This window comes from Rhipicephalus microplus, chromosome 9 (assembly GCF_043290135.1).
Source record: "Rhipicephalus microplus isolate Deutch F79 chromosome 9, USDA_Rmic, whole genome shotgun sequence".
Taxonomy (NCBI): domain Eukaryota; kingdom Metazoa; phylum Arthropoda; class Arachnida; order Ixodida; family Ixodidae; genus Rhipicephalus; species Rhipicephalus microplus.
The window spans coordinates 85,363,738-85,391,193 of record NC_134708.1 but is presented as its reverse complement, the minus strand read 5'-3'; the positions used below and the strand labels follow the sequence as shown (position 1 = coordinate 85,391,193).

Genomic DNA, 27,456 nt, shown 5'->3' with positions numbered 1-27,456 from the left:
AAAAAAAAAAACACGTTCAGAGCGGCAGGGCTGGCGTGGCGCCTGGAGGGTTCATGGCGTGCGTGATTGACGAAAAGCGCGCGAAGTTTGCTTTCGCGCATTTTCGTGACGTCAGGGTCATCTGACTGGGCGGCATCGCCCGGCGCAGCCATTCAGCGCTTGAGATGCGCGGGCTCCGCGAAAGAGGGGGTGAAAAAAGAGGAGGTTGCCGGCGCGCCGAGAGAGTGCCGGCGTGGATAAAGGAGCGTCGCTACTTTCCAACGTCTAGGAGCTTTACTCTGCGTTTGGGTTTAGGCACTGGGGTTTCGGGACCGGGAGGGTAAAATAGACTTTAAGCGGGTAGACTTAGCTAGAAGGAGGTTATCTGATTGGTGGTTAAAGTCAAGGCACGAGTGAAAATTAAACTCTTCACTACAAAGTAATAATCCTCAAACTCACTTTTTAAAGAAAAAAAATAAATCAAGTTTTTGTTCATTAAGTGTTACGGCTTGGTGGCGCTAGCCACCACCCGATCTAAAGGGTACAGCCATATCCATCCATCCATCCATCCATCCATCCATCCGTATAAGATGCGTACTCTAGTGTGACAGCCAAACAGATGGATGCAGAGGCGGTCTGCCCCACCCATCATTATAAGTCGGTGGACATGCTGTTGTTTTTTTTCTTGCTTTACGTTTACCAAGCCTCGTCTCGGGGCGAGGCTTCATGGTTTAGCTGATTTGGAGTGGTATAACTTGTCTGTGTACGAGAAATAAATCCGAAGACTCGTAAACTTCACAATTGAGAGCTTAACATGATTGCACCATTGTGTGCCTAGTGCATACTTCATACCGCTTAGCGCATACTTTTGATTGTATGGTGGTAATTGAGTACACTGAATTACGGGTTACAACCACGTAACTGCTAAAGTACTAAGCAGCTTGTGTCAGTGAAACTTTTGCATGTAGCTTCATTCTGTTGAAAGGCTAGTAAGTTCTCACAGAATTTCCGAGCAGATGAAGATACTTTAAGTATGTTCCCAAGCAGGCGCTTAGCTTCGGGTAGAACATCTGATTGTCATGCGAGAGGCCTTTGTTCGGTCCTTACTTGGATCCAGAAATCTTTATTATTTTTTATTTGACAACTTCTCGACGTTCTCTGTCATAAACTTTACGTGGACAGCGTGACTGTTGAACATTTACGGTTGAACAAGTTCCAGGCCACGCAAAGCTAAACGGAGCCAGAAGAACGGAGATTAGACAGGTGCGTAAACTGCCCATCATGTCCATGCTGGCAGAAGCGGCGTGTATTGCAGCTCTCACAGACGCTAGCGTAGAAGTTGCTTCTAGTGTATCTATGGGCAAGTTTTTGTTTTCATGCAAGGTTCCACGTAACAATGACAATGAATCAGTCAAAAAAAGCGGCAGTGCAGTACTGTGTGAAGACCAGCATGAGCCGACATTTTGGGCATGTCTTTATAAGATGAGTACGCTGAATGGCAACACAAATTGCAAGTTTTCACAGGCAGTCACTCACTGACTTTGGCTATAAGTATTTCAAACAGGCTCACGTGTCGTTTCTGCGTGACAACTTGTTTTTTGTAATAGGTTTTCTTGTTTCAGAAAGAGAGTACTGGAAAAACAATGACCGGGAAAAGAGACGTGGTACATGTATGCAAACCCTACTTGCTGTGTCCATTGCCTATACACCTTTTCTAAGAAAGAAAAAAAAAAACGCCACCATGATGGCCTGCTTGTGGGTCTTTAAAGGCAAATACATAGCCTCAACAACAGATTTCAAGGCGTTGACACCCATTGCGCCATCCAGAAATGATTATGAAGCTGCAAAAAAAGCCATTATTCAAAATAAGTATAGGTGGCTTGCAATGTAAACTAACACTACTGTGCGAAGGAGGATATGAGCAAGTAAGAGAGTATGGAAGTGGGCTGTAGATTTTTTGACAAATCTAATAACGACAAACCACTTTGATCACGTGTCCTCGTGTTCCACATTGAAAAAGACTACATTTGCACCCGAAATCAAGTGGGAATGAGAACAGAAATGTGAAACAACCTTCATATGATGGCGAATGCGAATAAGAATCCTCCGCTCAATGTTAGAGCATGTGGTGTCTCTTCATTTTCCGCTGCAGTGAACCTCTTGTGTCAGCAGATGTTAATTGCATCGATCTAACATGAATAAATGTTCAGCGATAGACACCATTTGCGGCTGATATCGTTCTCTCTACCAGTTGAGCAGCGGTGGCAATAATGTGACCCACCTCAAGCACTTGGTGTCTTAAAAGGTGGCATGAGCAGTTTACAGAAGGTGAAGCGGTAGAAATGCGGCATCTATGCTGCCTTACTTGATGCTTTGTCACTCAACAAAACAAATTAATTCAACCTGTTATATGAGGAAGCAAGATCTCTCGGTAATTGGAAGAATTTCTGAATGAAATAATTTCAACCACGGGAAAGAATAGCCAAGGTTTAATTAATTTTTATTAAGCATTAAGTTTGTGAACTATACCATTCAACGGTGTCGGTGGTTTTGTAAATGTTGCAGACTGTTTGGGAAAGATAGATGTTTATTTGATTAAGGATGACGCGCGTGGCTGTAAATAGTGGCTTTAATCCTAAATCTCGCAATACTCAACCAAATTGACCTTGAAATATAGTAAAGCTAATTACTGAACGGTGCTAAGAATCCAGAGATAACACTAAAACGGTTGAATGTAGCGCATGTTTCTTAGTTTTCTATGTGCACGATTACAGTTCCTGCTTTCTTTTTCTCTCTCTCCCGCTTCTTAGAATAACACACATATAACCGTCTTGAAGCCGTGAAGACTTGCCTATAGATTCTCACACATTTGATCATCACACATTCTACTTTCGGATAAATGGGAGAATATTTTAACGAATAACCTTGTTTCTGCCCCGGTACATGGCATCCATATTTTAGATATTGCCATTCGATCGTGCAAAATGCTAAGAAAAACTTTGTGCTTGCATGGCAGGGGCTGCATCAGCCACTTAGAAGCGCCGCGTCGTTTTCTGTTCTGCTCGAAACATTTCTCTCTCTATCCGCTGTGTTTTGCGAATTTCTACGGGTGGTGCGAAGTGCCATAACTTGCTAAAAGTTCTTCTTAAGCGTACGTTAATAACCCACGTCATGGAACTTCATCCGGACCCTCTATACGGCGTGCCGTATGGAGCTCGTCAATGAGAACCACAGAAATACCAGTGTAACGAGCAATATTACCTTAACCTCGCCTATGCATGTACAACAACTTGCCTTAGTTCAGCTGACTTCCCTTCCTCGAGTGCAAAAAGTCCCTAAGCGCAAAAGGCGACAGTACGAGCTATTTAAAAGGCAAGAGCTATCAAACTATAACAATGATAACGAGCACCGAGTTTCAATGCACGTACGTTTTGCAAGGACATGCGTTACCTAATTGTTTTCAGTAGCAAAAGAACACGAGACGCATCACTCAACGGCGGAAAGCATTTCGCCTTGTGATCTGTTTGACCCTTGCCTCACTCGTGGGACAAAATCTTCACTAAAATGCAATCTGACCAACTCCCCAGATAACCACTTTTGCTGCGCAGTTTGTCGTCCGCCGTGGTGGAGCAGTGGTCATGCTGCTCGGCTGCTGACCCGGACGTCGCTGGTTTTATCACGGCTGCGATGGTCACATTTTGGCTATGGGCATTTTCAATGCACCTTCAAAAAAACTGGCGAGACAAAACTGCCTCAGCCACCCACCACATAGCGGCTTTCATAATTATACTGTATTTTTGAAACGTTAGACACCAAACAGTATTGGTAATTTCGGCACGTTGTTTCTAGATGTGCTGACGTGCGGCGGCCATACTTCGTTGCGCTGGCCGTTGAGAAAGTAACTTGCGCATGCGTATTAGCTCTTGCTGGAGGAAAGTGGAAGGCAAACGCAAGAAGAAATTTATATGCAATTCAAAGTACCATTTACCTGAGAAGAATCCAAATGTATTGCCGAAAAGATCGATAGTTAACTGCCAGCCACTGTTCTTATTTTTAAAATCCGTTACAGTTTGTGAACTGATATAGCAAGGGTGACGGCAATCTATGAAAAATCTCACCTCAGACGGAGAGGGAAGAGCTGATTCATATAGTCCCAGTAGAAGTCTCGTCTTGGACCACGGTTCATGTTCGGGAAGCGGTGACACACCATCGAAGAAAACCTCTGTCATGTACCACGTCGCGTCTTCGTTAGTTTGCACGGCTTTCAGGGTGCACACCTCCGACTACATTTCTAACGATGAGTGTGAGTTCACGCACAAGATAACCGACGTAGGACTTCGGGACCGTAGGGTATATCTGGTATCTTTCGTCCTTCCTCTATGCACGGGGACAAGGCGCTAAAGAAAACAAGGTTGTTTTCTCTGCAAAGCCAGGTGAACTATGACAAGTGAATCTACAGTGACCATCCAAGGCACGTGGTGCTAACCGCAACGAATTGATCTCTAAGACGAAACGGGCTTCTGAAACCGGTTACAATGAATAACAGGGCGGGTCAGCAAATTTTGTGAAGCATGTACCCAGAAGTTCAACTACACGGGAATGCTGGTGTTTTCGTCCCCACGCTTTTCGAATGGGAGCGCGTTAAACATGTTTCAGTGGCATTGTGTTTACTGAAAGAAAAAAAAGTACTGGAGATTTTTTGAACCCCCTTCCCCATTCCCTCACCTCTCTAGGCATCACTCTCCTGATTATTGGCGCATGGGTACGGCAACGGTCCAGGAAAACATACTGCGTTTTTCACTAGATGAACACTCCACGTGAGGGAAATGGTGCTATTGCCTGCATGAAGTAAGAAAAAAAAAACACTATTCTTCTAACGCTGGATTCTTACGTACGAAACGCCGTTAAGGACTCCACACAAATGCATTCGCATTTCCTCATGATTGCCCTGAGAATGTGGCGAAGTTTTTTTAACAAAATAGGAAGGGTGGTGCGATCTGTGGTAACCTATCAAAACTTGGGTTTAGTGGCTCACCATACGGAAAGTAGTTTGGTGCATCTTGGTGATTCCTCAAAACAATCGCGCGTATGAATGGCTTGCACGTGAGGTCTTGGATGCGGCTTATGAAAGGAACTAAGACTCCACAAAAGCAGCTTGGACTAGAAAAGCGTTGTGTCTGTGTGAAGATGACGTCTCTTCGCTTCAACAATGAAATAATGTGCATGTTATGTTCTGATGACAATAATGTCACATTGAAAGTGTGGCATCTCCACATGAAGGGGCTCCAGCATGCGCTCTCAGTGACGTAAGTGCAAGCTATGCGTATGAGATGGCCAGTCACGCATATTACACAGTTGGTTGTGAGCGCTGTGTCTGATATGTGTTACTTCAAAGGAAGCATGTGTGAATGTGTGCGGCGAGGCATTATGAAGCATCGCTAAAATATTTAAATTCTGATGTGATAATCGGTCAGCAAACCTATGCCGCATCGATAGGGCTGATATTAAGTAATTTTGGAAAGCACGGCACACACACACAAAAACAAAAAACAAAAAGGAAGTACGAACTAGACACAGACAGAAAACACGCTCGCTAGCTATAGGTTCACACTTTCTTAGTATACTGTTTCTAGTGAACCGTTTGCAAAATAGCTATTGCGAATGCAAGATCTTTCCACCAGATAGGCTTGACCATAAGCTAGACGGCAAGTTTTTTTCGTTTGCCATTGACACTTCTGTTTTCACCATTTCGTTTTTTTTTTCTGCACGAGGACGAAGAGACGACTAGGCATCCCAATGCTTTAGTGTGATTTCAAACGGCGTTCTGGTTCGTCCACACCTTCACTAGAATGTGAAGCCGTGAACGTACTTTTAGCTAAAAAAAGCAGTATGGGAAGGAGCAGGGACGGCGCAAGCGGAGGGCATGAGGTAAAAGGTGCTCCACCCCCCCCCCCCGTATCGCTTTTCTGCAACTCGCTAAACTATTTCTTTAGGCGAGAATATATGCTGCAAAAAGCCCCGTTAGCTTCGATCGCGTTCCACCTTATGTATGAAACGGCGTGTATTGACACCTGTCTCTGTATACATTGTTAACGTAATGTCACAGACATCTTCCCTATGGTGGGCGCCGTAGAATGGCGGTAAACGTGACTTTTTTTTATCTCGTTACAGCATGTCGGTTCAGAGGAGGACACGGATTCAATCGGTCCAGGCGTTGTTTATTTTTTTTTCATGCTCTCCCATTTTAGTCTTTTCTCATTCCACGGCACGGGAGCATCCAAAGGAACGCAAGAATCACCATGCGCTAATCTAAAATCAGCGTTCAAGCTCACGCAGAATTTCAACAAGCTGGATGCCCTAGATGGCGGGCATGGTGACTTGAATACAAACTATGCATCAGCAGTGTGGCGCTACCTAAAGTCCCTAGTCTTTCCTTGTTCTTTTTTAAGTGTTTACAGCCATGGAAGTCTCATTGACGAACCTCATTTGCTAACGCTTGTTTTCGGCAGCAGAGTTCTTCCTAATGCTTTGCCAGCATAAGGTGAATCGAGTCCCCTGCTCACTAGCGGCGGGACACTTTCCGGCGGAGAAAGGCGCTTCGCGTCCTCTGAAAGAGGCGGAGCTATTTTACTTAAATATACGTAGCTTTCTAAATCTTCCAAGTAGGGAAGAAAATGGCGGCAGACGTACACTGCGTGTAGAGAGGGCGGAGAGAGAAGGCAGTTTGTCGGTATTTAGATAAAAGGGAAAAATCTAGCAACCTTAGCCTCTGCCACACGCTAGCCGGCAAGCTTTTTTTTTTCAAACATTTTTTTTCTTTATCCCGCTTTTCCTATTTCGTTGTTTGGCGGGATCAACATGAAGTGAGGTGTGACATTTCTCAGGTCTGCTTTGAAAAGCATTTGTGGCGCTCCTCTACCCTCACGGGAATGTGGAGGGGTACAACTGGAAAAGCATTCTGGGAACAAGTGTTCTGGTTTGAAAAGATTTACTAAGGATAGACTTTCACACGTGGTTTTAAAGCGCGTACATGAAATCTGGACCACTCTACGGATAAGGGCGCTCACTATATTGCTGTAGTAAATGTACTGTATAGACTGTTTTGAGTAAGACCTCTGGGTGCCGCCGTGTTGGACTGTTAAGTCAACTAATAAATTCGTGAAGTATGGTACGCCGCAATGCAACAATTTTCAAGCGCGTGTGCCGGCCGTAACACTCTTTGTTTAGTTGTTGCAACACACAAAACTCAACCACTCTCCAAAGGGGAACTGAATCCCGTCTATAAAATAGTCGATACGCTACCTAAACGTAGCACATACAGTAAATTTAAGGTAATTTTTTCCCCGCCACCTTCTGGGAGAATAAGAGCTCTCCCCCTCACCACATCAATTTTGTTAGTTTGTAATGTAAATTCTCTATGGTCCTGCAGCATTTGTGGGTGATGTGAAAGTTATATCAGCACACCGCAACTATTCTATATCGAGTTCTGCATGCTGACATATTCACGCAGTTTGAAGAGTACAGTAGTTTCTTTAGTGTTTGGATCACGATAAGTCAACACCATTTGCGAACTTCGTATCACACTGTGTCTAGCTTCATTAAAAACCGTTACGTTGTGAAAATAGATCGGGTGCTGTAGCTAGACAATGTGCAAAGCCAGCCGCAGAATTTGAGCAGTTTTACACAAAAAATGGACCAAAGTGGATCCATGTATTCAGGACATCGGCTCATTGCAACCACCATATAAAATCAGGACGACGCATAGATTGATGAAATGAAGCACTCCGAAGGGGTCATCTTCTATATGGTCTCCGAAACTGAACTGGCTCGTTGGATTAGTAAGTGCACAGTATACAAATAAAATAGCTGAAGTTGGCTGTTTTCTGAAAGATGAGCTACAATAAGTAAAAGTCCTAGTTGCTACGTTCAGCAAAAATCAAATATGTGTAACGTGCTGTCAGAAAAACAGTTGTGACTGTGGCAGATTTTGAAAAAAATGGTCACAGCTGAGGCACATCGTAAACCGTGTAACTAGCACCTATTCTAACCTGTTCATCCCAAATAGCTATGGCTGAGTTTTTTTTTATTAGACATATTGCAAATGTACCGAGATAATGCTTTTAGATCAAGCTTATATTGGCCGCGAGGGCCACCCTTGAGAGGCCAGCGCTGCATTCCTTTTGGCTTCACAGATAGTATTCGTAGTTGTGGAATACGGCATGCAGCCTTGCTTTGGCGACACCACTTAGATCGTCCTCCATGGTTGCAGTGGTTCTTAGTCGCCATTTTACGATACAAGTTAGACAAGGGAGAGGCACCGGGAGCACTGATTAATAATTTACTCGCCCGTATTATCAGGTCTTAACGTTGTTTGAGGCACTGAGCTTCAAAACACAGAGAAGCACGCATGGTGCCCACAGCAAAAGCGCAGGAAATGCACAGTTCTAGCGGACAACGTCAACCCGGTATTCTATGAGAGACGTCATCACGTAGGTAGCGCCACGGCATGTCCTCGAGGCCAATATAAGTTAACTATGTAGAACAAGGACAACAGCTGACCCATCAGTTGTAAAGGTATCAAAAACTGTCTGTTCGTGCCACCAGAGTGAGGCCATCGCCGACTTGAGTCCGAAGCCCCCGTACGGCGGGCCGCACGATGTAATCCCATTTTTGTCATGTAAAATTAGAGAAATTGTCTAGTTTTTTTTTATAGTAAACACTATAGTACAGACGCGTTCAAAAGCGAGAGACGAAAAGCTACAGATCGATAAGATACAGCATGGAGTTTTGATACACGGGCCTTGCGCAAGGACTGCGTTAGGCCGACATTTCACGAAGATGCGAGTCGAGGAACTGACGCCGTGAACCATTGTGCAGCGCAGTTACTCGTCAGCCATTATGGAGCAGTGATAATGGTGCTTGGCCGCTACTTGAAGGTAACGGGTTCGATCGCCGCCGCGGCGGTCGCATTTTAATGGAGGAGAATTGTCAGCAGAAGCCAGTGCGATTACAGTGCACGTTAAAGAACGCCAGAATGTGCAAATTGATATAGTCCAGATACCGTGTCTTTCGTAATTATATCGTGGTTTTCACAAGTTAAACATCAAACGTTTTAGTTAATTTCGGCACTTTGTTTCTGGGTGTGCCAACCTGAAGAAGCCAAGCCTAGTTGCACGTGCCATCGTTGCAAGAAAGAAGCTCGTAGCAAGGGTTAACGTGGCAGTGTCCGAGGGAGCAGCGCGGCAATAAAAGTGGCGATAAGAGTGGCCATCGAGAAAATAACATCTTCATTACCTCTTTAAGCAAGATATCTAAAATCAAACGCAAAGAAGAGCCAGCATATATGCTTGAAAGCACCATTTACCTTAGAATAGTTCAAATGCGTTGCCAATGAGATTGATAATTAACCGCCGGCCGACGTTATTACCTTGAAAACCTGTTACAGTTCGTGAGCTGGCATAGCATGGGCGACTGCAATAAGTGAAAAACCTCACTTCAGACGGGGAGGGAAGAGCTGATCCATATAGTCCAAGTCGAAGTCTCGTCTTGGACCACGGTTCATGTTCCGGAAGCGGTGACACACCGGTGGAGAAAACCTTTGTCAAATACCACGTCGTGTATTCGCAGGTTCGTTCGGGGCTTTCGGGGTTGACACCTCCAACGCCGTTGCTAACGACGAATGTGAGTTCACGCACAAGTTTAACTTACCGAGGACTTCGGGACACTTTGGTATATCTGGTGTCTTTCTCCCTTCTTCTATGAGTGGGACAAGACGCTAAAGAGAGAAAGATTCTTTTCTCTGCAAAGCGAGGTGAACTATGAAAGGTGAATCTGCAGTGGCTATCCAAGGCACGAGGTGCTAACCGCAACGAATTGATCTCCAGGACGAAACGGGCTTCCTACACCGGTTACAATAGAGAACCGGGCGCATGTCAGAATGCTGTAAAGTGTAATGCGATAAAAAAATGCTCGCTCACTCGTCTCCATGGCTGGCCGGCCGTTAAACGTGTCTGAAAGGCATCATGCTAATTCAAAGGGGAAAAACTACTGAAGAATTCCTGCGCACGCCCCCCTCCCTCCCCTTTCCCGGACCCCATAGACAGCACTGCACAGCTGCTTCCCTCGTGGTTTTACACGGAAGGGTACAGAAAGGAAGCACCTCCTGTTTAGCGGTAGAAGTGTGCACCACTTTTGAGGTTTATTATTCGCAGACGATCTGATGCCATCACCAGTAAACGTTCCTTCATAACGGCTTGATGACGTGCTGTAGAAAAAAAAACTTCTGTTCTTTTTTTAAGTCGTTCTAATGCCCTGTCCACGTCAAATAAATTACTCTTGCTATATATTTAAAAAAAATGTAAGTTCAGGGTTAGTTTATTGGCACTCAAGGCGTTCTGCGCCTATTTTTCGCACTATCTTTGTCATTTCTTTCTAAGATTTTTTTTTACTACGGATACTGTTATCATTCTTCATTTTTTTCCCAGGCGTGTTTTTTTTCTTTCGTAGTTCTCCCTAAAACCCAAGGCCTGATGTATGCTCGGGCCCAAAGGTGCAGCTGGGCGCACATCTCCACATTCCGTGCTGCGTCCGCACATGGTAGCGTAGCCCAGTCAATACAGATACAAGTGCCTATTGTGCGGGCCCTGCCAACATACACCCTTGAAACGGGTGGAGGGGGGAGGCTTTTATTTGCCTTGCAGTGCACAAAACAGGTTTCTCGACAAAAATACGTCCCGTTTCTTCCAGAGCAATATGCACAGTCGAGCGTTCCGTGATAACCTGTCAGCAGATCTGAGCCACAGAGCAGGTGCTCACACCCTAGGAAACACAACCTGAACACAGAACACCCACGCTCGTCCGCCTCGGTCGATTCGATTCCGGTCGTTTCAGTCAAATTTCAATGGAGGTGAAATGGTAGAGGCCCGTGTACTGTGCGATGCCAGTGTACGTCGAAGAACACAAGATGATCTGAATTTCCGGAGCTTTCCGCCACGGCATCTCTCATAATCATATGATGACGTTTTGACGTAAATCCCGGCCTAATAATATTGTATGGTCATCATCATCATCAGCCTGACTACGTCCACTGCAGGACAAAGGCCTCTCCCATGTTCCGCCAGTTAACCCGGTCCTGTGCTTGCTGCTGCGAATTTTTACCCGCGAACTTCTTAATCTCATCTGCCCACCTAACCTTCTGTCTCCCCTCAACCCGCTTCCCTTCTCTGGGAATCCAGTCATTTACCCTTAATGACCAGCGGTTATCCTGTCTACGTGCTACATGCCCTGCCCATGTCCATTTCTTCTTGATTTCTGCTATGATATCCTTAATTCCCGTTTGTTCCCTAATCCACTCTGTTCTCTTCTTGTCTCTTAAGGTTACATCTACCATTTTTCTTTCCATTGCTCGCTGCGTCGTCCTCAATTTAAGCTGAACCCCCTTTGTAAGTCTCCAGGTTTCTGCTCCGTAGCTAAGTACCGGCAAGATACAGCTGTTATATACCTTCCTCTTGAGGGATAGTGGCAATCTACCTGTCATAATTTGAGAGTGCTTGCCGAATGTGCTCCACCCTATTCTTATTCTTCTAGTTACTTCAATCTCGTGGTTCGGCTCTGCGGTTATTACCTGCCCTAAGTAGACATAGTATTTTACAACATCAAGTGCACTATTACCTATCTCGAAGCGCTGCTCCTTGCCGAGGTTGTTGTACATTACTTTCGTTTTCTGCAGATCAATTTCAAGACCCACCTTTCTGCTCTCCTTGTCTAACTCCGTAATCATGAGTTGCAATTCGTCCCCCGAGTTACTCAGCAATGCAATGTCATCGGCGAAGCGCAGGTTACTAAGGTATTCTCCATTGACTCTTATCCCTAACTGTTCCCATTCTAGGCTTCTGAAAACCTCCTGTAAGCACGCGGTAAATAGCATTGGGGAAATTGTGTCTCCCTGCCTTACACCCTTCTTGATTGGTATTCTGTTGCTTTCTTAATGAAGCACTATGGTAGCAGTTGATCCCCTGTAGATTTCTTCCAGGTTGTTTATATATACTTCATCTACGCCCTGATTCCGCAGTGTTTGCATGACGGCTGATATTTCTACTGAATCAAACGCCTTCTCGTAATCTATGAAGGCTATGTATAGTTGTTGGTTATACTCTGAGCATTTCTCTATTAGCTGATTGATAGTATGAATGTTGAGTAGCCTGTTCGAATTGCCTGTTCAATTGTTGCCTGTTCAATTAGAAGTAGCCTGTTCAATTGTTGAGTAGCCTGTTCGAAATCCTGGTTGTTCCTTTGGTTGATTGAATTCTAATGTTTTCTTTACCCTGTTAGCAATTACCGTTGCAAATAGCTTGTATACTACAGAGAGCAAGCTGATCGGCCTGTAATCCTTCAAGTCCTTGTCATCTCCTTTCTTATGTATTAAGCTGATGTTAGCGTTCTTCCAAGACTCTGGTACTCTTCCCGTCAGGAGACACCTCGTAAACAGGGTGGCTAGTTTTTCTAACACAATCTGTCCTCCATCTTTCAGCAGATCTGATGGTTCCTGATACTCACCAGCAGCTTTGCCTGTTTGCATGCTCTCCAAAGCTTTTCTGACTTCTTCTATCATTACTGGTGGGGTGTAATCTGGGTTACTGCTAGTTCTTATAGTATTAAGGTCGTGGTTGTCTCGGCTACTGTACAGATCTCTGTAAAACTCCTCCGCTAATTTAACTATCCTATCCATATTGGTAGTTATTTTGCCTTCTTTGTTCCTTAGTGCATACATCCGACTTTTGCCTACCCCAAGTTTCCTCTTCAATGCTTTGACACTTCCTCCGTTTTTCAGAGCATGTTCAATTCTCTCCATGTTATACCTTCTTACATCGCATACCTTACGTCTATTAATCAACTTCGAAAGCTCTGCCAGTTCTATTTTGTCTGTTGTACTTGACACTTTCATGATTTGACGCTTCTTAATTAGGTTCTTCGTTTCCTGGGAAAGCTTGCCAGTGTTCTGTCTAACTACCCTGCCTCCAACTTCCACTGCACACTCCGTAATGATACTCGTCAGATTATCATTCATTGTATCTACGCTAAGGTTTGTTTCCTCACCAAGAGCCGAGTACCTGTTCTGCAGTGACACTCTAAATTCCTGTACTTTCCCTCTCAGTGCTAGCTGATTGATTGGCTTCTTGCGTATCAGTTTCTGTCGTTCCTTCTTCAAGTCTAGGCGAATTCGAGACCGTACCATTCTATGGTCACTGCATCGTACCTTGCCAATAACTTCCATATCTTGCACGATTCCAGGGTGTGCACTTATTATAAAGTCTATTTCATTTTTTTTCGCTATTGGAACCTGAACTTGGCAACGTTTAACGTTAGAACCTTATCTAGTGTGGGAAGTCTAGCTGTACTATTCAAGGAGCTAGAGGGTGTTAAATGGGATATAATAGGGCTCAGTGAGGTTAGGAGGACAGATGAAGCCTATACGGTGCACGTCCTTTGCTACAGGGGCTTGGCAGACAGAGGAGAACTGGGAGTGGGGTTCCTAATTCACAGAAACATAGCTGGCAACATAGAGGAATACTATAGCATTAATGAAAGGTTGGTAGGTATCTTAATTAAACTGAATAAAAGATACAAGATGAAGGTAGTACAGGCTTACGCGCCTACATCCAGCCATGATGGCACTTCAGTTGAAAGCTTCTATGAAGACGTGAATTCGGCAATGAATAAACACAGTATACTATACTGATGGGAAACTTTAATGCAAAGGTAGGGAAGAAGCAGGCTGGAAACCAGGCATTGGGAGATTATGTCATCGGTACTAGAAATGCCAGAGGAGAGCGACTATTAGAATTCACAGAACGCAATAATTTACGAATTTTGAATACCTTCTTCCGAAAACGAGAAAACCGCAAGTGGACATTGAGGAGCGCTAATGGTTTATATAAGAACGAAATAGACTTTATAATGAGTGCACATCCAGGAATCGTGCAGGATGTGGAAGTGGTTGGCAAGGTAAGATGCAGTGACCATAGAATGGTGCGGTTTTGAATTCGACTAGACTTGAAGAAGGGTAGCCCAGTCAATACAGATACAAGTGCCTATTGTGCGGGCCCTGCCAACACGCACCCTTGAAACGGGTGGGGGGGGGGGGGCTTTTGTTTGCCTTGCAGTGCACAAAACAGGTTTCTCGACAAAAAGACGTCCCTTTCTTCTGAAGCAATATGCACAATCGAGCGTTCCATGATAACCTGTCAGCAGATCTGAGCCACAGAGCAGGTGCTCGCACCCTAGGAAACACAAACTGCACACAGAACACACCCGCTCGTGCGCCTCGGTCGATTCGATTCCGGTCGTTTCAGTCAAATTTCGATGGAGGTGCAATGGTAGAGGCCCTTGTACTGTGCGATGCCAGTGTACGTCGAAGAACACAAGATGATCTAAATTTCCGGAGCTTTCCGCCACGGCATCTCTCATATTCATATGATGACGTTTTGACGTAAAACCCGGCCTTATAATATAGCATGGTACATTACATCAATTATACGTGCTTGCTAGATTGAAACTTTCTCACTGACATATCCCTGTTCTCCAGACATGATTTCGAGAAGTACTGACACACTTTTACAGTATTTTGGATTGTTGCTCGAAACAGAAACACGCGTTCCGAGAACCTTATAATGAGTACTGTAGTGCGTGGGTGGCATACAAAACACCGGAAACCAAAAGGGTGAACTATGGGATTACCGTAATATAAAACGGGTGTAAGAAATAACGTCCCCGGAATAAATGGCTCCTCTGGCATGGCTGCCTAGGTGCAAAGGTCCCCAGGTGTAAACTAACCAAGAAAGCAATAAGCATGCAGTCTCTGTTCGACACTTCGCGAACTTTCAAAGTGCGCTGGAAAACGAAGGAAGTTAAAATAAAATCGTGCGTCCAACAGCCCTCAGCGAGGTAGAAGTTTCTGTCCATAAACCAGCTGCTGCTCTCTGATAATAACTTTATTCACGTTACGCTGGCGAATTCAAGTAGTCTTCTTTAGTGATTCGGGGCCAGTACCGCAACACAGGAAGCGCTCTTGACGGTCGCCCACAGCGATAGTTCGAGCTGCAGGATTAACAAGGTCCCTGAAGCTGACCGGACTCGGTGGGTGCTCCTGCTCCGCTTCTGGCTAGTGCAGTGCTTGAGGCTCTGCTCGCTTCCTGTGTGGAATTTCTTTTCTTTTTTTTGGCTGTTGGAGTTTCTTACGGCAACTGTGACAATAGTAGCGGATTTGTTCTCTCGAGAAAAGTGCAGTCTCTTTAATTTTCTGCCCCACTCTTGCCATAATAATTGCAGAATTACCTGCAGGATGGTTGGCGTGAATGTTTAAGTGGTAGTCCGTGGCTTGAGAACATCTCCGTACTCAAAAGGGCTTTGTATTCATTACGTTTAGCACAACGCCAGCAGATACCCAAGGCAGTACGTTTTTGTCTTTGCATGAGCACCCAGGCACAGATTTTTGCCTCTTTTACTCGATTTAATGCATTATCTCCATTCCTCAAACAAATACCGGTCACTGAACCACACGGCAAGCATCGATTGAGCTCCCGAAAGCGTCCACCTGACTGCAGAGTGCTGGCGCGACCAAGCAGCTGCCTTCAGATGGAACGTATGGGCGCTGACCCCCTTTGTGTCTTTTTCAGGCATGGGCATAGCTGGATGACATGTATTTGACATGCGCATTGTATGTGATATTGCATATGAAATTACACTTGTACAGATTGGTAGGGAAAGTTGGTATTTCATTATGGCGCTTCGTCTAGAATCATTCAGCAAACCGCTTTCTTTGCTGACATGTTTTTTTAAATCAGATATAAAGAATTGGTGACTGAAAGGTGCAACGTTCGACAGTGCATGGTGTTAAAGGGACCTCGAAACGCTCTTTCAAGAAGTAACAACGGAATGAAATCACTGGAAAAGTTTATTGCCTCACGAATTCAACACCGGAAAAAAATTTAAGAATCCGTCCAGTGCGAGTAGAGTTACAGTGGTTTGTCGCATGCTGCAACTGCATTCTCTCTTCTCTCGTCGCGACGAAAGCGCTGGAAGCTAAGCGGGGAGGGCCACAGAAAAGCGTCACACGCGCCTCGTGGCCTTGAGCGCTTTTTTTCTATTTTTTTTCAAATGCGCCGCTGTGTCGGAGTGATCAAGTGCGCACGGGTGGACAAGTCACGGCCTCCCGTGGTGATCTCTGTAACGAGCGAGCGCGCCATGTTCAAATCAGCCAATGGCTGATAAATGGGTAATTCATTTGTGTTTTTTGGGCATATTCCGCCATTTGACGAGAAAAGACAAAGCAATTTTCAGCTGGCTTTGATAATTTATTCTGAATTCCACGCAACGGTCTGTGCTATATTATTTGGCTCGCGTGTTGTCGGGAGCTTCTACAACCGAAAGACAGCGTTTTCTTACCATGCTCAAAAACTGCTGTTGGGCTTTTTTAAGATGACGTTTTTTTGTTTTTTGACAACGCGAATGGGGAGATTTTTCTGTGCACATTCATGCAGGGCAAGTAATTTCCGCGGATATTTTTTTTCGCAACCATAGAACTTGGTTAAACGTCACCCTAAAGCCTCTGGATTCCTCCCTTTTATCTAGGTACCAGCTACTGCCTTTTCTCCGGCTCTCTTTGAAAAGTGACTGGCGTGTGCAACTGTTTTCTTCCTAACTTGAAAGACATACAAAGCCACGTATGTAAAAGCACATTAGCCACTCATTTTTCAGCAGACATGACGGGCCTTTCTCCTCCGGTCAGTGCACACACCTTAGGGAGCGATCTAGTTTCACTGGCTGCTAACCAATCATTAAAAAGAACACGACTGCCGAAAACGAGTGCTAGCCAATGAGATTCGTCGATGGCGCTTGAATGATTTTGGATACTTAAGAAACTTAAGGGAAATATATCTACAAACTTTAATCACTCCGCTATAGTACACGGTGCGGCAGTCTCCTCTCTTCCTTCTCTTCTATAGGTTAGGCCTGAAACGAAGGCTTTGTCCAGCGAATGCAGCACCCGATCTTTCACTTTGTCTAGAAATCATGGCGGGAGAAGGTTTGTTCAGTATTCTTTTCAACGGATTATTAATAAATATTGGAAAGCTGACGAAAACGTCCAAAATGGCGCTTTTCCTATTTTGAACGGCATGTCAAGGAGATTTCGCCGAAGTCAAAATTGGTAGCCCCCTGACGCCGAAATTATCCGCCGCATGCTGGTAGGCTGTCTCGGTGGCTTTAATACGGGCTTCTTTTGGGGGGAAACATTTGCATGTTTATGGCACTAGGTGCTGCAATGTCCGCACATGTAGTCGCGTTTACACCGGCGAAAGTCATTGCGCGTGCTTCCTAGAGGTCATTGAGCATGCGCAGACACGTGTCCAGAAAAACCATTCTACTCTGTAGATGCGATTGTTTCAAGAAGCTCAGTTGACTTCCCGTATATGTGAACAGTTGCCTGTGTTTTTATAAAATGGCAGCGTGCGGTGTTTGCACGTGGCCAATGACGTCTCAATCACGGAAGCACATGCAGGTTGCACATGTTTCTGTTGTCTTCTTCTCTTTCCCTAACCATTCTTTTGTTGCGCTCTCCTCCTTCGACAACAGCGCTTACAAGGTCAATCTAAATAGGTCGCGAAAGTCAGAACGGAGAGCGGTCTCAAATTCGTTGCGGCAGACATCAATCACCACCTGACGATTGAAGCGTAACTAAAGGTAAAGGGGGGGGGGGGCAGAGAGCAAAAACAAAAAATAATATTTTCATTCAGAATAATTTCATTTGTTGCTATAAAATTGTAACTTACATCAATAAATCTTTGGTCCTTGGTATGTTGTTGAGCGCCTTTTCTTTTTCGTCAAGTTTCATAAACAGCGGGTACATGCAGGCAGTCTGGCAACATGGGTTGACGGATTTGAGGGCGTATCGAGGAAATATGAAATCAGTGCTTGTGAAGGTGTGTTCTTTGGTTCAGAGCAATACCAGGTCTACGAGGCATCGCTCACTTTACTGCGGTGGTCTTCTGCGTATACGTAAAGAAGTTTACACATTTTTTATGTGTATTCCATAGCTCAACTAGCTTACAGAATGTGTAGATGGCCGCTTCTGTGACGGCCGACTGCTTTCGCTGGAGCACGGCTGGCGCGTACTCGCCTTTGGTGACTGTGAACGCGACGGGCTAAGCAACAAGACGCTGTACTCTACGGCTACCAAAGCTATATTTTCAAAACTGCTGTCTCACTGCAGTAGTTTTGAACGATACAGCAACGCGACTTTTCGAACTATTATGCTATTGTGCTCCTCAACAGTTATCTCACAATTGCCTCTGCGAAGTTTCTTGTGCATATTGCAAGCACGTCATGTGGCTAACAAATAAACTTTGCTTCCTCGATCTTTGTTATTTTTGTTTTTTTTTCTCTCGCAGCAATTAGTGAGACACAATAAGAGCAATAAAATGCCGCAATAATAAAAGCACGTAGCAGGCCAGCAATCGAGGAAAATGACAATTTCGTGCCATGTAGGGCGAATGCGCAACGTCGCTACCACTTGTGGTCTGGACGTCATATTTTACTTTTTTTCTTTGCTGTTAGTTGTCCCCTTCTCACGTAGATGGCGACGATGGCATCGAGCCGCCGACTACTGAATCCACGGGCTTCTAAGGAAGTTACGCTACAAGTTTACATGTATCTTGGCGCAATTCCCCAGCCGGAATCATTGCACGCTACCCTTGGCGTTCATAGTGATTTAAGGAGCCGTAACGAGAGCTGAGCGGGTCGAGGGACGCCAGCGACAGCTGGCGTTAGAGTGCAATAGTTTACCGTAAGTGTGACACTGGAGTTGATGGAATAGCGTTACCGTGCCACAAACGTTTGTTGCGGACAGCATCTTATAGTTTAATGAGATAGCGTTTGCGTGCCCTATTTATGGGTTGGTGGTGAAGCTGTGGGATGGTGAATGGGTCAAAGAATTGTGGAAAGAAAAAGAAAACGTGAATGCTTGCCTGTGCTACCACGCGCAGCAATTTTAGCTTTTTTAGTAATAGAAAAAATAAATAAGTATCAACCACGCACGAAACGCGAAAGAATTTGTGTTGCTGATATGCTTACATCGGTCTTCTGGTTAGGCCTAGAGACGTTCAGAATGGGAAGTTATCTGAAAGCTGACCTACCCGTAATACTCGCTCACCGAAGCTAACTGAAGGTAAGCGAAGACATATTAAACAGTCGTTTATAGTGAAGGAAGTGGATCTGTCAACAACTACGCCTACATCTCTTCAAAGCGGGCGTCTGCAAGCGCCGCCATTTTTTGCCTACACAACGTACACCGTTATAATGCGCTCAAATTAAATCTGAAAAATACCGTCCCAGGCAGCACGCCGCCGTTGGACCAATCTTGGACCAACATCGGCTAACATCGGCACCGACGTCGGGCCGACGTCGGAAGTGCAACTTCTTCCAATGTCGGGCCGACGTTCAAGCCAATGATGGGCCGACGTTTTGCCGATGTTTTAGCCAGTATGCAACCAACATTGGGCCGACGAAGGCCCATCGTATTGCCGACAAAGCTGCCAATGTTCGGCCAACATTGGGCCATATTTCAGCCAATCACATGCCATTTTTACGCCGATGTTTGCTGCACGACGAATATTGGCTACGGATGTACGACCGACATTGGACCAATCCAGGGCCACATTGCAGCCAATCAAATGCCGTTATTACACCGATGTTTCCTGCACGACGAATATTGGCTACTGATTGTCTTGCCATTATGTAACCATTATTAGTAGGGAATTTTTCTTACCGGAAGATTTAAACAATATGCCTCGATGACCCGCTCTTGTAGCTTTGCAGCCCTGTATACTTGGGGCAACAGAAAATTGAATGCTGAGAACTGAAAGCAGTTACTCGATCTATTTCATCTTTTATACCTCATTCCCTTTGCTAACACTAGAAGCGTAGTTTATTTTTTTACCAATTTATCTTTTGCAATAGCGAGTGCTTTATTTGGTACTGGTATTTGGTACAGCAGATCGAAAAAAGTCGTTAGGAAGTAAATGTTGAAAGCGTATGTCCCCCACTTGCAATCCCCACATATGTCCCCCACATGGTAATCGAGAATATTCATAGTTTAGAGCATTTTTTTGTAACTAAAACATGGTGATGGTGCTTCCGAATCAGCATAAGCTAGCCGAACAGTGCACCACCGACAGTCTGCAGACTATTTATTCTTTGTTTTTGTTTTTATTTATTTGGTACAACAAAAAATGTATACAGTGAAAAATATATATACACAACTAAAAAAGGCCCGCTCTACTGCAGGTCAGGTTGCGTTGGGGGCACAGTGACAGTGGTGCTATCAAGGCCCTGGCTGCTGTGGCTGGGCAGGAAGCCAGCTGCCGCGAGCAGCCGATAATCTGCACTCTGAGAGTGGGGATCATCGGGCTGCTCCACAACAAATGCTTCTCTGAAGCGCCGCTTCCTGCCCCCACAGCGATCACCAGACCCTGGCAGCCACCTCTTAATAAAGTTGAGGGCCTCCGCCTGGTCGCACCCTGCTTTTTGGCAGATGACATCTGCATACAAGAACAGAAATACCATAGTACACATGAAGCACTGCAGTACAGAGAATACACAAGGGTACACACACATAAAACAATGAACAAGTCTAACCTGTCACTAATCTACAGAGACTCAGGTTCACAAAGGCCCTTTCCCTTTTCTGCCATGAAGGCTGTACAGCACTTGCACGTCATGTGCCAATACAGCCTTCATGGCATTCACACCAATTTCTCGGAGGCCACGTCCCCCAATCTGCAGGAGGTGCTTGCACTGTAAAAAAATGCAAGAAGCATAGATGGGGTGAACGCAACAGCACATCGAAATGTTTTCATGATAAAAATCTGCAAGAAGAGGACACTGAAAACAACAACTTGAATTTTTGGGCATCACAACATTTCATTGTTTTTTTACGCTAACTTCAACTCACTTGACCTAAAATGGTTTCCACATCAGCCCTCTCACACTCAGTGTGAGAACCTTTCAGAGTCCTTCTCTGAATGCAGTTTCGCTGTTATGAAATCAAATACAACACTGTTATAACCCTTAATAAATATTGATTCTAGCTATGAAATAGTATAATTACTTTGTACAGTGCTCAAATTCCAATACACGTTTCTTCGAGGTTACAATGTCTTTGCCTGAATGTTGACCAGGAGTAGCTTCTACAGGTGAAAAACGATAAAATATGTGGAATTCAAAAAGAAGCTTGGACATGTTTTTAATCAATGCATTGTAAGCAGAGCACAACAAGATAAATGAACACGATCAAGGCGTACTAAGAGGCAACCTTAGAGTGACCAAATCTTGGTCATAGATGAAACTGATAGAAAAATAAAGGTCGCACTAGATGGTCGCACCATTTGCTGTTTATATTTTTCTGTGATAGCCAACAAAGAGGCATGTCGCTATAGAAATCTCATCACAATAAACAAAGGTGCATTTTTCTTCACACTGCGAAATTGGGTGCATGTTAGATTTTTAAAAAATTGAGAAATCGGCTAACACAAGGCAGGGTGAACTGTAGCTCAAAGTAGAGAGAGCCGCAGCGGACACGAAATAGGGTGATAAATGAACAAAATTACTGAATGCCTGTTTTAAGCAGGCTATTGCTAGTCACTGCCCATCAAACACACGATGCCGCCTACATCGTCTGCTAGCTTAGGACAGTTCACTCGGACTTCACAGACTATAGTAAATACAGTCGAATCTCATTAATTCCAACTTAATTCGAACTGACGCTGTGGTCCTATCAAAGCTATACCGCGCTCCAAAAATGCTCTCAGCACCCCGCCCAATCCTGCGGTGGCACTTCAGACACCTCATCGCTGTGCTTGAAGAAGAAAATGAAGAAAAGGAAAGAAAAGACTGCGGTGGAATGTTTGCCAAATGCCAATCTGCGACATTCCTGTGCCCCGCTTCGGCTTTTTCCGTCCCTGCCACGTAGAGACCCTTCTCCTCTTAACACTGCGCATGAAGAGAAAGCGGGGAAAAAAAGCTGTCGCAGAGAGTTGGCTCTCTCATGCCGATCTGCAACGCGCCGGTGTCACGCTTCCCTGTTTTTCGTTCCTGCTATGTAGAGACTCTTCTCCTTTCAACACCGCGCATGAAGAGAGAAAAAAAAAAAAAAAGCTGCCGCAGAGTGTTTCTCTCTCGAATGCCGATCTGCTTTTCTCCAGGTGGCTCCAGGTGGAGACGCTCCTCCATTCTCATCATGTGCTGGCCACGCTCCAGCTACAGCGCAGATGGTAACAGTGGAAACACAGTTGTCTTCGAAGAGTGTCAGCACTGGACATTGCCGCGCGCAACTTCTTTTGCCAGGAGAATACTGAAGCCAAAGTACAAATGCTTTGCAAACTGCACGCAAAACTTGTTGACTCGTTGCAAGGCCAACGTGTACAGACATGTATTGACTACTTTAATTAATGACGGATCCCCTGTAATTTGTGAATAAAACTTCTCCATGCACATGCATCACTGCATGGTGAGCCCTCCGCTTGTTTACCGTATTTACTCTATTCTACCGCGCCCTCGATTGTAATGCGCGCCCGGTTTCCACGACAAAAAAAAAAAAAAACCATTAAGACATCGGTTGCAACGCGCACCCTTTTTTCTCGTTGGCCTGCTTGATCACAACACTCGCGAAAACGACTCTTTTTGAGAGCGTCTTCCGTTTAAATATGAAGTACGGGGGAAGCTTATGCCTATCTGACGTGCAACAGAGCATTGCTGTCACTCTAGTTTTACCGTGGCCCGATGTCAGTACACAAACTTGCTTCGCCCCCTTCTCCTAGACGGTTGTGGTGCCAGGCATGTCGAAGTAAAGAGTCGTGTGATCGGCATTCCCGATTTGCCCAAGCAGGTAGCCGTTGTTGTGCCGCAAGTTTAGGAGGAACCTCTGAAGACTCTGAAGCTTTTCTTCGTACTCCTCCGGCAACTTCCGGCATATGCCCGTTCGCCTTCGGAGGGAAAAGCCTTTTCTCTTCATAAAGTTCGTTAGCCAGCACCTGCTCGCTTTAAAATGGCTCTGCATTAGCCCTTTTTCTAAGGCTAACTGCATAGCCTGCACTTGGAGCAGTTCTGTCGTCACGGGCCGCTGTGCCGCTCACTGCTTAATCACATACTCGCCGAGCAGCTCTTCAATTTGTGGAAACCGACCCTGCTGTGGTCCACTGAAGCCTTTGCGTGAATCTTTGCTGTCAACAATATTCTGCTTTTGTTTCCGCCAGTCCCGCACGCACGTTTCGGGAACTCCGAATGACCGCGATGCGGCCCGATTTCTGTCCGTTCCGGCACACGCAACGACTTTTCTTTTAGAAGCAGCATTGTGGTGCACTCGTCGAGTTTTTGGAGTCGGCCCTACCATGCCGTCGATGCTAATGTACTACAAGATGACGAACTCCTCAGCACACGTATGAAGTGCAGCGCATGGGAAACACATAGGCAGAAATGACCGACGCGCCATGCCGACGCACGTAGGGGGCGACCATTTTGTAAGTGGCGATGGCGATAGAATGACCATATTCATTTTTTTTTTCGTACTCGATTCTAACGCACATGCGATTTATGAACTCTCTTAACCGGAAAAAAGGTGCGTGTTAGATTCAAGTAATTACGGTAACTTTCATTATTTTGAACTTCTTTTAATTTGAACAAATTTTCTGGCCTCTTTGAGTACGAATTATTCATATTCGACTGTAGTACAGTGGCTCATGAGATAACCTCACTAGTTTGTTTCCCGAAACACAGTATCTTAAAGCAGTACTAAATTTCTGCATGTTACATAGGCATATTAAAAATCAAGAAATATACACCAAAGCCGCAGCCACAGCTTTACTCTGCACAGCTGCCTCTGCTGCCTCCACTTCTCCAATTGTACCAGCAGGCAGCCGGGGAAGGTCAGAGGGGCGCTGTGCTGGCTGGGCGTGCTGAGGCACGGACAAGAGCCGTACCTTGTGCTTCAGCTGTCGCACCTCCTGCAGAACCTGTCTTTGTTGCTGCCGGATGCCAAGTTGGATCCGCAGGATCCGTAGCAATAGAGCTGAAACATACAAGAGTACATACCATATTTACTCGCACAATTTGCATCCTCACATAATTTGCTCACCAGTATAATTAGCCAGCCTGCTTTACTACAAGAAACTTTTTGCTCGCATACTTTGCCCTCCCCAACCAGCCCGAGCCACCTTGCCAGCACACACACAGACACATTTGACTTCATGATGCTCTGGTCAGGCACATCTCTTGTCGAGCAGGCGAGTGCAGTCTTACACAAAATGGACTGAGTGCAAGGTCCCTTCTTCCATGAACTTTTATGCTTTCCCTAGAATATCGAACTTGAAAACTGAAACCTGTTTATGTGTAGTCCGAGGTTTGCCTCCTATCTTCCCACCTCTTCCACGGCAAGAATGTATTCCCGAGACACAGCAGAGATGTTGAACCTGTCACATCAACTAGATGAGGCAGGTTTTCGCACTCATTTTTTTTTTCGGTTTCGCCATCTGGCCATTGTGTTTTTACCGTTCCTTGTGATAGGCTACAATAATTATATACGAGGCAGATTGCTGTTATAAAGCTTACCGAAGAAAACTGAAACCGTGCTACTGCTAAGCACATAAGCGTGGAGTTCTTCGACATGCAATATTCAGTATGGGAGCCAGCAGAAGAGTGCGTTGAATAAGACTTAGCATAGAAGCTTAGGTGTGTTGGTTAGATATCGGAGGGAACACAACGCAATAGAAGACTGGGACAAGGAATGGACACACACACACATGAAGAGCGACACACACAGCACTGTGTTGGCATCGCGCTTCCTTGTGTGCATCTTACTTTACGTTGGGTTCCCGAAAATTATTGGAGAGTACTTATGTTCTCTGGTATAACCCTGTCGTGGGAACTGGTTTTTGTGAGCACTGTTCGGAAGAACTTCAAGAAAATGGGGGCATTTGAACAGGCTTAGCAAACAAATGACAATCCGCTTTGAGACAGCTGTGACAGCGCCTGCAACATATATTCCCAGTTGAGCTTTTAGGCCAGCGATTCCTACTAGCTTCGCACATGACCGGATTGACAAAAAAAGTACACATAATACGCGAGTATATACCGCATTTGACTCTGTAGCTTTGATGAACCAGGCAGATACACAAATTTATCCAAAACTCCATAGATTCTGTTGCAAAATTATTCAACAAACAAATTGCAATGTTATCCATGTTACTATACGATTGTGGCACTTTACCATTGCAGCTTTCCAGGAGGCACACATAGTGCAGCGTTAGTTCACCACTCGCAGTTAATTGTATGCAGTAGGTTGCTCACAGCAACTGACTGCATGCAATGCTGAACATGTTGCATGCTTGCACCGCTGTTTCAGCATGCTGGCTGCTTCCCATACGGCTATCAATTGATGTTCACAAAATTGGGAAGATGAAGAAAGACTACGCAGTGCCCTCTGGCCACCCTATACTCCAAACCTCCAGCCAACAAACAAACAAAAGAAACAGAAGTATGCAAATGAATATTATTCCTAATGCAGCTGGAATGGAGTGTAGTTTTCACCAATTCTGTGTGTTAAGTCAATATGGAGTGAGTTAACTCCATAAAGTAGCTTTTCTCATAACAGTGTTCACTCTATTGTAACACAAGGAGTGACTTCATAGCATCTAGAAGGAAAAATAGAATCTTCAGTATTTGATAGAAATGTGAGGCTCTACCTTAAAACAACAATCATCTGGAAAAAGAACTCATTACATTCGAAAAAAAAAAGGTAGCACAGTTGATCCCCTTTACAAGAGACACTGATGTAACAGACAAACGGGGATAAGAGGCACCAGTGTGCAGGCTGACATTTGGCCCATCATGCATCAGGCACTCCGTAGATGCGCCTGTGCAGCCGGGAGCCCTGCAGTCAAGCATGCTGAGCAAGACTGTTGACCACTGTACAATGACACATTGCCACAAAATTTCAAAACTTCATTTCACAGACTTCTGCAAAAGCTTCTTACACTCTTGCATAATTTTTGCACAAGCTTCTCTCATTCTTGCGTGATTTTTGTCAAAACATATAAGTGTTTTGCCAAAACATATAAGTGTTGGAAGTTGTATGTCCCCAAAAACTTGCACAATACAAATAGCATACATTAAAGTCTATCACTTAATACGTGCATAGTGTAACAATGAAAGGAAACTCACGCATGGTTTGCTCCGAGCCTTCCCCGTGCGGTGCCTCCTTGAGCCTTGGAGAGCACCGTACAGCTAGAGCAAAGTAGCATCAATCCAGTGTTAATGGCAGGTTAACAAGACAACAAAACTAACCCCCATATTCATAAACGCTCCCCGACTCGACTTTCCCTCTTCACTTGACAGAGTTGAGCACTGTGCCGCTGCTCGTTTGAAAGCGACGCTGCGCTACTCGAGAATCACAGCAGATTATTGCTGACATGCAGCAATTTTCTCTGCTTAGAGACGGCGCTCCCATCAGCCATCTCAAGTGAAGGTGAAGCGTTGAGTGGAGGGACGTTCTAGAATACGGGGGTAAGATTGGTTGCAAGAACACTACAATAGACACACTTAATTTTTACACTTCATCTATATTGTACAGCTACACACATTCTGCATCCTTATAATGCAACATATACATACAGGCTTATAAAGTAAACACTCTAGGCTGCTCAAATAACACCTACACAAAAAAATTACCCAAAAGTGGCCATGCGCAAAGTACTTTTATTTGAAACTCACAAAACTTTTGCGGTGATGGAGAATAAATAAGACAGGTTACGCTTGGAGGCACATGAGACCTTCGCAGCTTTCATAAAGTACAAAAAACAATATGGTATGTGTGTGTGTATGTACGCATGAAGCTTCAGCCTTTACATACGGTTTCTTGAAAGAATCGACTATGAATTTTATGGCACCTGTGTCCTTCAGCGCAATTGAAAGCCTGCTGATCAGTGTGTGCAATTGTGGAATAGTTACATGAAAAATGGCGTGAAACACCTAAAATCAAATTTTTCTAGCTAAGAAATATGCAGCTGTGTATACACAACACATGCTGCAAACAGTGGGAGGTGACCACAAGAGTGATTTGAGTCTAAGCGGCAGTATTCCGCATTCATGCACCCCGCCATTTTCAACTGTTGCCCAAAAGCAGCACCACTTCAGCGTGCTACTTTTTTTTTATATCATAAACAGCACAGAATACAGCGAGGATGAAAACAACATATGCAATTAAATTTTGAGCACTATTTATGGTGCGCATGATTGATTGATTGATATGTGGGGTTTAACGTCCCAAAACCACTATATGATTATGATAGACGCCGTAGTGCAGGGCTCCGGAAATTTAGACCACCTGGGGTTCTTTAACGTGCACCTAAATCTGAGCACACGGGCCTACAA

At 44.8% G+C, this 27,456-nt stretch overlaps 1 protein-coding gene across 1 annotated transcript; it reads right to left on the bottom strand.

Moving 5' to 3' along the window:
- Positions 1-20,310: 20,310 nt before the first annotated feature.
- Positions 20,311-26,697, bottom strand: LOC142771383 (uncharacterized). Its single transcript, XM_075872859.1, has 3 exons — positions 26,248-26,697; positions 24,009-24,097; positions 20,311-20,573 (listed from the first exon to the last, which is right to left on the bottom strand). Exons 1-3 carry the CDS (start codon positions 26,325-26,327, stop codon positions 20,311-20,313), a joined length of 432 nt encoding a protein of 143 aa, XP_075728974.1. The 5' UTR covers positions 26,328-26,697.
- Positions 26,698-27,456: the final 759 nt, after the last annotated feature.